The following is a 12,966-nucleotide window of genomic DNA, read 5'->3' on the forward strand; positions in this document are numbered from 1 at the left end:
TAGCCCGGCCCGTGTAGCTCAGTGGTTGAGCATTGACTCATGAGCGCTGACTCATGAACCAGAAAGTCACGGTTCAATTCCAGGTCAGGGCACATGCCTCTGTTGTAAATCTTCCAGCAACTTCTCCTGCTCTCAGTCCCCTGGGTCTGGGTTGATGCCCAACTCCAGGAAAGGCTACGCAGGGGATTTGCCTCACAAAAACTAGACACACAAACTATACTTACTCCTGTGCCCTCTTACGGTAACAAATGCTTCAGCAAAGGAAAGCTGGCTAGTGCTGTTCATTACCTAGGAGGTGACAGTCTCTTCCTGAGACAGGATAGCACAGTGGTTAGGAGCCTGTCCCTGTCACTTACAGAGCAGTGGGAACTCAGGAAAACTGCTTCATCGCTGTGCCTCAGCTTTCTCTGCTCTAAAATGGGAAGAGTAATTGGATTATGAGAGTTTCATGAGTGGTTATACGCGAAGTGTTTAAGAACAGTGTCTAGTGCATAATAAATACTATGTAAATGCTAGCTATTATTATTGTGTGACTACTACTACCCAGGCAGAAAGGAAATTTTATTGCATGGTATGGTGGCAGAATAATGACCAAAGATGTCTGTTCCTTATCCCTGTGAATATATTAGGTTATCTAGCAAAGGCAAATTAAGATTGCAGATGGAATTAAGATTGTTAATCAGCTGACCCTGAAAAGAAGAGATTACCCTGGATTATCTGGGTTGGCCCAATTTAAACAGGGATCCTCATAAGAGGGGGACAGGGATTAAGAGGGGCTGTGATAAAGAAGGAAAAAAAGATAAAGAAGAAAACACCTCCATAAATCAGTAGAAAGATGAATCAACTAATATTCTTGTTCCCCAATTTTCCTGACAAAAGGGATAAATTGTTTTAAAATGCTGAAGATAAACAAAATAACCTAAATTTTTCAATAGTGGGAAAACAGTGCCATGTTAAGTCTCCTGCCTTGAAAATGAGGAGATTCTGATTTTTGGAAGAGAAATAAAGGTTGTGATTCCATTCATCAAGAACTGTTTCTTTTTTGGATGTCAAATAGGCTCTATTTTGCAAGATAACCTTGATCTGTTTTCAGTAGCTGCCTGGAGAGCGGAGCTGAGAAAGTTACGATGCCTTGCCCATGCTTAGCTGGAGACATACTCAGGTGCGCACAGGTGCACAGAACAACATAGCTAACATAATTGTGTGTGGTCTGAGGAAATCTGAGTTCCTTCCCAGCAGCTCACTTACAAACGACCTTTTCCCAGGTTTTTCAATTTGAAAGCCTTCTTTCCAGGGAAAAATAAAATGCATGTTAGAGAGCCTGGGTGAAGGTTTTTAACTACATATATAAAACCTATCTTACTAATTGATGCGCTGTGAGCTGAATTCAGCCCCCTCGCATGGTTTTTAGGTTGAATTCATTTTCAACCTACAAAAACTATTAATTAATATGTTAAAATCTGGACCATCAATTCTCCTTAAAAAGCTAGATCTGGTCTAACTTTATCCCTGTTGGAAAATGAGCATCCCCATTATGATTTCATGGGATTACCAGCAGCCATTGGTGAGCTTTCTATTTCCTAGAGCAGGGGTGGGGAATGTCCAGCCCTCGGGCCATATGCCCATGAAATCATTGGGTCTGGCCCTGCCAAGGCATTAGGGGTTAATTAAATGTTTGACCAAATAGAGCAGGCTAATTTTTAAATTGATAATTTTGTATGGCCCTCGAATGATGTTATAAATATACAAATGGCTGTTGGCAGAAAAAAAGGTTCCCCCGTCCTTGTTCTAATGCAAGAAAGAACAAGTGAAGTTAGCCTTTTATCTGTGGGCCAGAGGCTAGGCAGGAGATCTGAGTTTCAGGACCGGTTGGTGGTCACAACTTGGAGTGGGGGTGGGGGGGGTGGGGGGGTTAGCAGTTGCTACTGGCATCTGGTGGGTAGAAACTCCCACAATACACAGGGTCATACCCCACCTCCACCCTCCAAAAAATAATTTTCTGGTCTAAAATGTCAACAGTGGAGAGGTTGGGAACCTCTGCTTTAGAGAGTGATTTTATTAAGAAATTAAAAAAGAAATCCATGACCAAAGCACCTCTCACAGTGGCTACACTTTGCTTTCTCCCCTAAAGTTAATCGAAAGCAAACAGCATGCGTGACTCGGGCTCCTGCAGGAAGCAGGGAGTGGCTGGCAGCGGTTAGTGACAAAACAATAATAAATGGCTTTCCCTGTCTTGTCTCTTTTTCAGAGTCGGGGAGGGAATGAAATGGCCAGCAATTATCATTTAAACTGCTGTTTTGTCCTGTAATCAATCAGAACTATTCATTCTGGTTACTCTCAGACTCTGGGGCTGAAACCACACTAAATCAGGCCAGGGCTGGTGTGAATGTGGAAGGCCAGCCTCGTTACGCTGTTGCCTTAGTGACCTGGGCGGAACATCAACGGTAAGTTTCCACGAAGAAGCCGTCAGAGATCCTACTCTAGGAGCAAATGGTTCTCTATGGTGCCTATTACCTTGTTTTTAATACTCTGTACTCGCTGGGACCACAGCTGTAAACAACTCCTCAGCCTCCTGTCCCCATGAAGTTGATTTGCAGGTATCGGCACTGCAGACTCTTTGCACGTGTTCAGGATAAGGTGATATGAGCAGGCCTGCAATGAACAATGTTTAGTAAAATCAATAAATCCTATTATTAGTCACTAAGGGGACTGATTTTATGTCTATAAAAGTAAAACAATTAGAACAGTATTAATGGCAGATTCATCATAGTAACATAATGGAGCCAAGCGTGCTTGTCTCTTGGGAACCTTTAATTTACTAGGCAGGTACTCTGTGCTCAGCTAGAGAAATGGCACACATAATAGAAACAAGCTCTGGCCTTTGGCAATTCATGTTGTCATCAGCAAAAACAACACTGGAACAGTGAGGGGAAGAAACAAAACTTCATTCAGTGATTAATGTAAACCAGTCATGAGTAATGTTCCAGTAAAAGCCTAGGAGGAGAGAGTATTCAAATTGCATTGTTCTTTTGGTCACTATCTCTCTGCATTTATCAGCACTCTTGTTTATGACAGCAGCAGGGTTAAGCATGGTCTGGTGCCCCTAGTTAAACCCCATCTCGCTAGGCACCCACTAGAAATGATTATAAGCCTGGGATGTAATGAGCACACAAGCAGTCATTTTGCAGCTGAAAGGCAAGATTGGTTTCCATATGATTGTTCAAAGCAGAAAAGTGATCAGGCGTCCACAGGACTTCCTGGACACCAGGGAACTTGGTAATTCAGCTGGGGGGTGGGGGTGGGGGGGATGTAAATTGACCTTAGCTCTGCTCCTGTGTTTCAACCATTGAATGGTTTGGTCGGTTCCCAAACCGGAGCAGCATTTAGGCAACCAACAGACACACTTTAACCATATGCTGAACAGAGGAAACATACTTGTTTAATTGGGATAAGGCCAATTACATCAAGTCTTCAAGGACACAGCTGGATATGATGCAAGAAGTGAAGAAATTTGATAACTTAAAAAAATGATGAAAGTATGTGAAAAACTCGTGTAGCAATAAGCACCATAAACAATAGCTTCATAAATGACGAATGGGTGAAATTCAAAAGGAAAACAAACTGAAACCTGGGAGAAGGCTCTGCCTAGTGAAATTTACTAAGAACATAGACTAGACCCATAAGGCACACAGCAAATGCAACGGTTCACGGTGGTTTCCCACCAGCGGTGGAAGTATTTCTTTTTTATTGTAAACATCTATTCACTTGTGAAGCATGGGCCCCTAAGTAGGGAACTTATACCAAGTAAGCAAATTATACCAAGACAAATTTTGTCAACTTGAAGAACTTTTTAGAAAACCAAGTGGTAAAACTGTCATTAGCAATTGTAGTAAAATCATAAAAACTTACAGCTGGAATGAAGCCTTGAAATCAACCAGTCCGAACAGGGAAAGCACACACCTCCTTTAACGCCTTTGCTCCCGCATTCCATCTCCCTGCAGGGCTTTGCCCCTAGATGCGCGCATGGACCTCTTCCTCGCCTCCTTTAGGGAGGCCTCCCGGATCACTACTGCTGTTACAAACTCCCACTCCCATGCCTTATTTTTCTCCACAGTGTTTACCAACCATCGAATATATAGTCAAGTCCTCACTTAACATCAACAATAGGTTCTCTGATTTTAAGCCAATGACATATAAGGACACTTTTACCATTGCCTAATTGATATAAATAAGAGTCAAGTTCCTATGGCACCTAATCAATGTTATAACAAAAAGAAATTGAATGAAAGACTTTATTTGACCTGATGTACTCTGCACATTACTTATATATTTTATTATGTTTACCACACCTACTAGAAAATGAAAACTCAGTAGTTCTCAACCTTCTGGCCCTTTAAATACAGTTCCTCATGTTGTGACCCAACCATAAAATTATTTTCGTTGCTACTTCATAACTGTAATGTTGCTACTGTTATAATCGTAATGTAAATACCTGATATGCAGGAATGGTCTTAGGTGACCCATGAAAGGGTCATTCGACTGCCAAAAGGGTCGCGACCCACAGGTTGAGAACCGCTGTTCTAAGAGGACAGGAATTTCCATCTGCTTTGCTTAATGCTATACCCCAGCACCTTGCAAGGCCTGAGATAAAGTAGGTCTTAACAACTTTTTATTTGAAGGGAGGGAGGGATTAATTCTGTATATTTGGCATAAAATATACTAGTAAAACAATTTAATGACAAGTCAAATAAATGGCTAGCTGACTTTCTATATGGAAGAAACATGTATGTACCTATTTGCAGTAAACACTCCATGTTCAGTGTAAATATCCAGCACATATGCATATATCCACTGAATTAAATATACTATTTGACTATTATACCTGTGTATCATATAAGAAAAGTTACTATCTATATATCATATTTCATACATCGGACATTCGTAACATTAGGAAACCTTTCTTTGAAAATTAGAATCACCATCAGCCAGCTGGCAATAACGTGACACAGACAAGAAGCCATTATAAAAAAAAACTTTTTAATTCTGATTGCCAAATTATTTAAGGCAGGTATAAAAAAGGAAAGCATTCAATATACATTTTACATAAAATAAACTAGATTACAGCATAAAACAAGTAACCAGGCAATGGCGTTAAAGTCTCTCTCTTCTAAAACTGGATAATTGTAAACATTAAAAAAAAAAAAAGGGACTGCAGGACTATTCAAGTAATAGAACAATCACAGATGTCTCTGGTATGCAGGCTATTGGGTTATTTGCCATTCAAGATTATCAAAAAAATGACACCTCATTATTCACAGATGCTCATTATGTCCCCATTTTAATCTTTACATTATGTACAACACAGTTTTTGTGGTACTGGCAACCCCATGCCTTCCAAAAGTATTTTTTCCACAATACACAAGTACAAACAGTGACCACAGGAACATTTTACACGGATGTGTCTTTAACAGGAGCCACCAAATAGACGTCTAAATTGTACCGAGTGTCATCACCACAGTTAGCCTTTCTGAGGGGCTTACGGGAAATATCTGAAGGATATGCAAGGTTCAGGCACACTGATACATAACATTAGTTATTTACAATTCAAAGAAAAAGGAAAAGAAAGTAGGCAGCCTTTTGTGGCTAACACTTTCAACATGACAGATCCATTTTTCATTTTCTTTACTGAGTGGTTTGCAACTTGGCAGCAGACCCTGTGTGTGCGAGCCTGGTTACTGATACAAAAAGTAAAGAATATATATATATGTATATATACATATATGTATACGTATATATATATAAAACAGAAGTTTAATTACAGCAACATTTGTTACTCTGTGATAAAATCTGTAATTTACAAAAATGAAATGACTGGTTTTTGCCTGCCATTAAGGCATTTCAAATTAACACCATGGAACTGATGTCTGTATAAAGCGCTTCTCCATGTGATCCAGTCACATGACAACGTACATTTTCCAATCTTGTTATTCTCTGCAAAAGAAAAGATAACCTTAGCACAGGGTTCCATCCACATCTGAAAATATGAAAAGCATGAGACTGATAGGCTTATTTTAGTTCTATTCAATTCATGGAATTCAATTCCATAGAAAGTGAATGAACACAGGGTAATGATATACATTGTAAAAATGTATTCCTTCCCTTTTTAAAAACACTTGAGGGATAATTAAAAATAAAGAACAAACATTACCTTTAACATTATGAAAATAAATTTCTCCATTTGCAACTTTATTTTTAAACATAGTAACACAAAGGGAGTTATAGTGAATTATTTTATCAGAGCTCTGAGGATAACCTTAGAAACTATCCAACTGTTTAAACAACGGACCAGTTCAGTACGGATCTACATTCCAGCTACAGAATGAGGATTGTGGAACAGAAGTTTCATGTGAAGCATAGTGGCATAAAAGCACATTCAATACAACAACAGAAAACCTCAGGACCTAAGTTTTTGGTCTAAAATGCCTGTTCTTGCTTCCTCCCACCCACTGAAATGTCTCTACCTAAAAAACTGATTCAAAAATGTAAAGAATAGTTACCTTCTTTGTGCAGGAAACATTCCTGATGCAGATGCCTGGGCAGCCACCTGCTGAGAGGCAACGAGGGCGGCAGAGGTCAAGCCTAGTGGGGGAAAATGCAGGGTTCTGAGACATTCAGAAAGACACAAGTAGGCACAGGCCAGTGGGAAAGGGCTGCAGACCCAACAGCCGCGGTATGTCTTTTCCTGAACACACACATGAAATGTTTCATGCAGCAAGGACAGACTGTGAACCGCTTGGCCTAACCAATATCTGTCCCTCTATCGAATACGCTGCGGTTTTCTTAATAGCTATCAGAAGAGAATACAGCATTCCATTTGTCTGGCTCTGCACGGTGCTAAACGGTTTGCACGCATTCCTGAATAGGAAGCTCAGGAGAAATAATGGCCACCAGGTAACAACAGGAATCAAAAGTCACAGTGAATTACAGAAATGACATGCTATTTGCTTAGAATACAATAGTTTCGTAATAACTTATCACGTTAACATTTTCCCCAGTGATTGAACGCAATGCATCCCAAAGGTACATGGAATCAGTGAACCAAACTCAGAAATAGCCTTAACTTTTACCATGCAAGAGAAAGGTAACAGTCAGAGAACGTAATAGCTCCAAATGTCATGAAGTCGCCAACAGAAAATTCTTTTTACTTCTATAGAAAACAATTTCGGACAAAGGAGAGGAAACAAACCTAGGGAAGATCACTCTCTCCTTCTATGTCCTTTATGTCTCTTTTAACACCCTAGTTGACACCAAGTAACATGAGTTGAATAATTTAAAATGACCCTTTCACAAGTGTATAGCTCTTCCTACTTTTGGAAGCACCTGCAACCATATCATCTTGTATTCCCATAGCAGAGTAAGAGGCAACTTGGCAAGCACTAGCTATGGACTGAATTGTGTCCCTCCAATATTCCTGATGGGAAGTCATATCTCCAATGTGACTGTATTTGGAGATAGGACCCTACAAGGAAGTAATTAAAATTAAATGAGTTCATAAGGGTGGGGCCCTGATCCAACAGGATTTGTGTCCTTATAAGAAGAGACATCAGAGAGTAACACTCTCTCTCCCCGTTCTCCCCCGACACCCCCACCCCAACCCTCCAGCACAGTGAACAGGTCAGATGAGCACACTGCATGATGACAGTCGCCTACAAGCCAGGAAGAGCTCCCCACCAAAACTGACCGTGTTGGCACCCTGATCTCAGACTCCCAGCCTCTAGAACTCTGAGGAGATAAATCCCTGTTGTTTAAAGCCATAGAGACTGTGGTATTTTGTGGCAGCCAGAGCGAAGACAGCAAGATCCTAGCAGGTGATCTATTGGGAGAGCCGGTGCCATGGCCCATCTGCTGGGAGGTGACAGAGTTAGGATAAATGGCACATGCTCAACTACAGCACCATGAGTTCAAGGCTCCCTCCTGTCAATTCTATGGCTTTTTAAAAGATGTTTCTCTATCCTGGTAAAATGTGGCTCAGTTGGTTGGGTGTCATTCTGTACACTGAGAGGTCCCCAGTTGGACTCCTGGTCAGGGCACATGCCCATGCTACAGGCTCATTCCCCAGTAGGGAGCGTGCAGGAGGCTGTCAATCGATGTTCTGCTCTCACATCAATGTTTCTCTCCCTCTCTCTCTCTCTCTCTCTCTCTCTCTCTCTCTCTCAGAAAATCAATAAAAACATGTTTTGTTTTGTTTTAAAAAAAGATGTTTCTCCATCTTTAGTGAAAGAGTCACAGCAGTGAAGGGCTGTGGAGAGTCCCTGAATGAGGTTATAAAAAACATTAAGCGTGACCATGTTACTTCTGTTACTTCCATGAGAAAAGAGCAACTTAAAAGGCCTGCAGAAATCAGGACAATTTCACGAAGCCTCCCACCATGCCTCCCTGCTTCCACAATTTCCCTCAAGTAGCTATCTGATCTTCTGATTGCTGTAGTCAGTGCCCCAGACACTGGCCGCCACCCTTAGCCTGCGAGATAACAGTAAGCCGCTGATAACACCAACAAGTGACCGTCATTAAGTGGTGGCCATTCTGTGTCTTAGCAGAATACAAAGGTGTAGGACGGCCTTAGTTTCGCTACTAGGAAATGCTAAGAAGCACATGTTGAGAACCCTCCCCAGAGCTAACCTTAACGCAAAGCTCAATATCTTTTAAGACAGGATATCTTTTAAGCAGTTTGGGCAACTGCTTTCCAAAACGGAAGGAAGAAAGGCACAACGATAGAGCTGCTGACCTTGAAAAGGGTCGTATTGACCAGGGATTAGCGGGTAACCCATGCCTACATGGGTGTGATGATGCGTGTGCAGGTGCCGCTGGCTGAAGGGGGAGTGGCGATCCCTCTCCCTCTCTGCTTCCCGTTCCCGCTCCGCTGGAGCCTTCTCCACCGGCTGCAACAGAAAGAGATTATCCCATTAGTCCTCCGCAAAAAAGCAGCAGGCGTGCTCCCTTTGTCCTTTCAGCGATACATGTTAATGATTAAAAGGCAAATACACAGATACTTAAAATTACTTATTACTTCAAGATCAAGTCAAAAAAGCTTCAGTTTCCATTGGAATTAAGCCCACCCTAAAGGGGCACCCATCATCTCCTCAAATGACTGAAGAGGACTTCGCTATTTACTCACATTTTAGGTTTAGAATCTACTCAACTTCTTCCCAGAAACAACTTTTATTTTTATTTTTTTTAAATATATTTTTATTTATTTCAGAAAGGAAGGGAGTGAGGGAGAGATAGAAACATCAATGATAGATGAGACAGAATCATTAATCGGCTGCCTCCTGCATCCCCCACTGGGATTGAGCCCACATTCCTGATTGGGAACTGAACGGTGACCTCCTGGTCCATAGGTCAACGCTCAACCACTGAGCCACACCGGCCTGGCCAGAAACAACTTTTTAATATGGGGTCAAGGAAAAGAAGTAGTTGTAAGAAATTTCTTCAAGGTCAAGTTTTCTGATTACCCTTTTACTTCATTTACATTTTATGGGGAGAATCTATCTTGTAATTTCAAATATCTTTGTCTGTTTTGTTCCCTTGAAAAAATGCATCCTATTACCTGCCACTATCAGGTACAGCAAATCATTGCCCTAGGTCTCCAAAAGCATTCCAGAATCTCCCATTTCAGTACACTCAGAAGAAGCTCTATTCTCCCAGATCACAGTTTGGTTAAGGGTCATGTATTTTTTGATACATTTTTATCCACCAGAGCTTAACCACCCTTTCACTAAAATTCTTTTTCTCACTTGAGAAAAATCTTTGCACTAGAAGTAGTACTCACAGACAAAGATTCATCAATCATCTTTTCTAGTTTCTTTAGAGTCTCTGGTGGACTCATTCACATCACAGATGCTGCATTTTACTTTATTCCAAACCTCTCTTTCTCGCCAAGAGCAACCACATCCTTTCTTTTGTCTCTCTTCAGAACAGTCTTTTTGGGCAGGGGCCGGGGAGGCAGGGTGTCGGGAGAGCCATCTTTCACAAGGACACATGTCTGCATTACTTCAGCGGAGTTATAGGGACATGACGATGAGTCAAGGCCAAAAAAGAACAGATGCAGCCACCACGCCTGAGCCAAGTGACTCACTCTGGCATGCAAGTGCATCCAAATATCTTGCATCACAAATATTTTGCACCAAAATATGAATTTAAATGTCCACCTAACATGCATCCTCTTGGAAAGGCAAGGTATAGATTTTGCAATAGAAAAGCGTGTGACCGCCATACATGCTTTAACAATTCTTTTTTCCTCGTGTGAAACCGTCTTACTTTTGAACATTCCACTCTTTATGTATTTGGATAAAACAGCATCCAGAAATCACAGCTGGGTCCCAAAACCATTTCTATTTCAAGACTGCTCTCCAGTCTGCCCCTTTTCCTCCCCCCAAAACCCAGGACTTTTAAATGAGAACAAAAGGCGGCTTACAGCAGGGGACTTGCTGCGGTATTGGCTGGCGTGCTGCTGGAGCAAATCCAGTGCTTTAGATTCAGTGGTCGTTTTCGTGTTGATGCTGGGGCTGGTATTGACTTTCTCGGCCTCGTCTCTCCCCGACATCTTCCCATAAACAGGATAATGAAATCCTGGAGAGAGATAGGCCCCTGCAGATAAACAACAAATGCCACGTCAAGTTATGAGCTACATCTTAAAAAAAAAGAAAATCATTCAGATTACATGAATTTGGGATAAGAGTCATAGACCTTAAAATAGGGGATTATGTTAAGAATGGGCTACATCATTGTTAAACTGTATCTAGGTCCTTCAATTTTCTTCTCCCAGTTAATTCATCCTGATGAACGGAGGTTATAAACAGAATTGAGCTTACAGCCATTTCATACATTTATGTGTCCGCTTAAGTGAAAAGAACAGTAACTATAATGATTATGACAGTAAGTGCTTAGAATATTTTCACAGGCAATAAAGTATCTGTCAGTCTAACAGCTATGGCAGCCTATCCGAGACGATGGAAACAATAGCCGAGGACTCTTGACATCCTAAAGAACCCTTATATTAAATCAGTTTCATCTTTAGGACTTTAAGCAGCATAAAAATAAGCAAAACAAATGTCATTCTTGAAGCATCTAATTTATCCTGAGTTTTTAATAGCTAAGATTTGAACACAGCCTCTTCCCTCCAATAGAGTTAGAACCCACAACACGTACCAGGGTAACTGTGCATTAGGACGGGAGAAACAGCCCGGTATGCAGGGTGGCTGGGGTCATACATCTGCGGGTAAGGATAAGCATGCAAGTACTGTATGTAGGACTGATGCTGACTCAGGGGTGAGGACACAGCCACTCTGGTTCCCCGAGAGTCCTTCCAGTTCACGGGAGTCTTTCGATCGTCACTCTTCAGCTTGCTTTCCTCCATGGACTGCGAGTCAGGGCGCTTGGCCTCTTTGGGCTCCTCCTTAATGCTGGTTAATGACACAGGAAGGCTGGACATGCCACTCTCTTTATTGGGAGTCTTCCTGGGACTATCCTCCCTTAATTTCTTTTCTCTGTCAAGGTCGTCTGACTTTTGCTGATCCAGGTATTTGGGCTGGTATACGTAATGATGCCACGTCCTTGAATCTGGATCCTGATTTTTTAGAAAAAGATTTGTTTTAAAATTTCAATTTTTTTCAAAGAAACCATTAATCATCATGACAGCACTATTCCTGTTACTAAGTTAACATTTATTCATGTGCTAGCACTGCACAGAGCTCTCCCTCCTACACAGAATAATCATGTCTGGGGTAGGCATTATTACTGATCACTTCTGCAGAAGACAAAAGCAAAGCTTTAAAGTTCCAAGTGACACCAGGGTCACACCGCTGCCCATGTGTAGGGCTGGGCTTCAAACGTAGGTCATTTCTCTACATTAAATAACATCCTTACACATATTTCATCTAACTCTCATTTTCCTTTTAATATCTCACATAGGCAAAAAGAATTTTTAAAATTCCAACTCAAGCTAATAATAGTAAATCCAAATAATTACTATAGCAATTAATATCATTTAGGGGGAAAAACACTCTTGGTTTCCTAATACATTTTCTTCACCCACAGCTGAAGCTTACTATACTGGCTCATATCTCATTATGTGCTAATATCTTAATCATAACAAAATTTCAAATTAATAGTACACATTATGGTTTTTCTATTAGAAAACAAAGTCATTTATAACCCCATTCTACAAATCGCACCGTTCTAACAGCCCTGGGAAGCCACAGCCTGAGTCAGTCCTGGGGTGGGGCGGGGGGGGGGGGAGATTCAGGTCCTAAACGGCCTTTGTGACCCCCATCCCATTCATGATAAACCTACTGGGAATTTAGGTCCTAAGTGAACAAAGTTGGGTCTAAGGTCCTACTTTTGAACAGAAATGAATGTGAAGAAAGAATTTTGTTGCTCTGATTCACCAAGGACATCTAAGAGTGGGAGCGGTGGGGGTGGGAAATGCTGGAAAAATCCAGAATGGACACTCAGGGAACTGAAGGCAGTCAGGATGTCTGAACCACAACAAAAAGTGCTAGCATATGTGTGCTTTCACGGGACCGACTTCCAGGTGTTTGCACATGTAACCTCATGCTGCAGGGCTCTGGGATGACTGCTTGAGGCACATCTACCCAGACCTCCTCTCTCTCTTCACAGGTGACCAGCACCGAGCTCCATGTTGGGGCACTTAACACAGGTGCAAAACCGACATCCAGGCATCCCAGGCGCCGTGTGAAAGACATCTGGGTCCCAAGTTTCACTAAAAAGTTGAGTGGGAAATGTGAATTCTGGAACCCAGTTTTAACATTCCTAAAAGATGCCAACAGAAATTTGGAATGTAGAAAAACAAGTATTTTGGAGGTCAGACTCTCAATCGCAGTGTTAAGTCAGAAGGAAACTCAATGGCTTTGCAGCAGAATTCCCTCACTTTGGACTCAATAAGAA

At 41.5% G+C, this 12,966-nt stretch overlaps 1 protein-coding gene across 1 annotated transcript in view; it reads right to left on the minus strand.

Annotated features, from left to right (window-relative positions):
• Positions 1–6,553: 6,553 nt before the first annotated feature.
• ZNF608 (zinc finger protein 608) overlaps positions 6,554–12,966 on the minus strand; it is a gene marked incomplete at its 3' end in the record, with an annotated part of 104,967 nt that continues 98,554 nt past the window's right edge. The window contains exons 6-9 of the mRNA XM_081088905.1: positions 11,209–11,626; positions 10,475–10,647; positions 8,786–8,939; positions 6,554–6,639 (exon numbers count right to left, since the gene is read on the minus strand). Of these exons, the coding sequence (XP_080945031.1) occupies positions 6,554–6,639; positions 8,786–8,939; positions 10,475–10,647; positions 11,209–11,626 (831 nt within the window). The remainder of the gene's footprint in view (positions 6,640–8,785; positions 8,940–10,474; positions 10,648–11,208; positions 11,627–12,966) is intronic.

The sequence above is a fragment of the Myotis nattereri genome (assembly GCF_964212035.1).
Source record: "Myotis nattereri genome assembly, chromosome: 4".
NCBI lineage: Eukaryota > Metazoa > Chordata > Mammalia > Chiroptera > Vespertilionidae > Myotis > Myotis nattereri.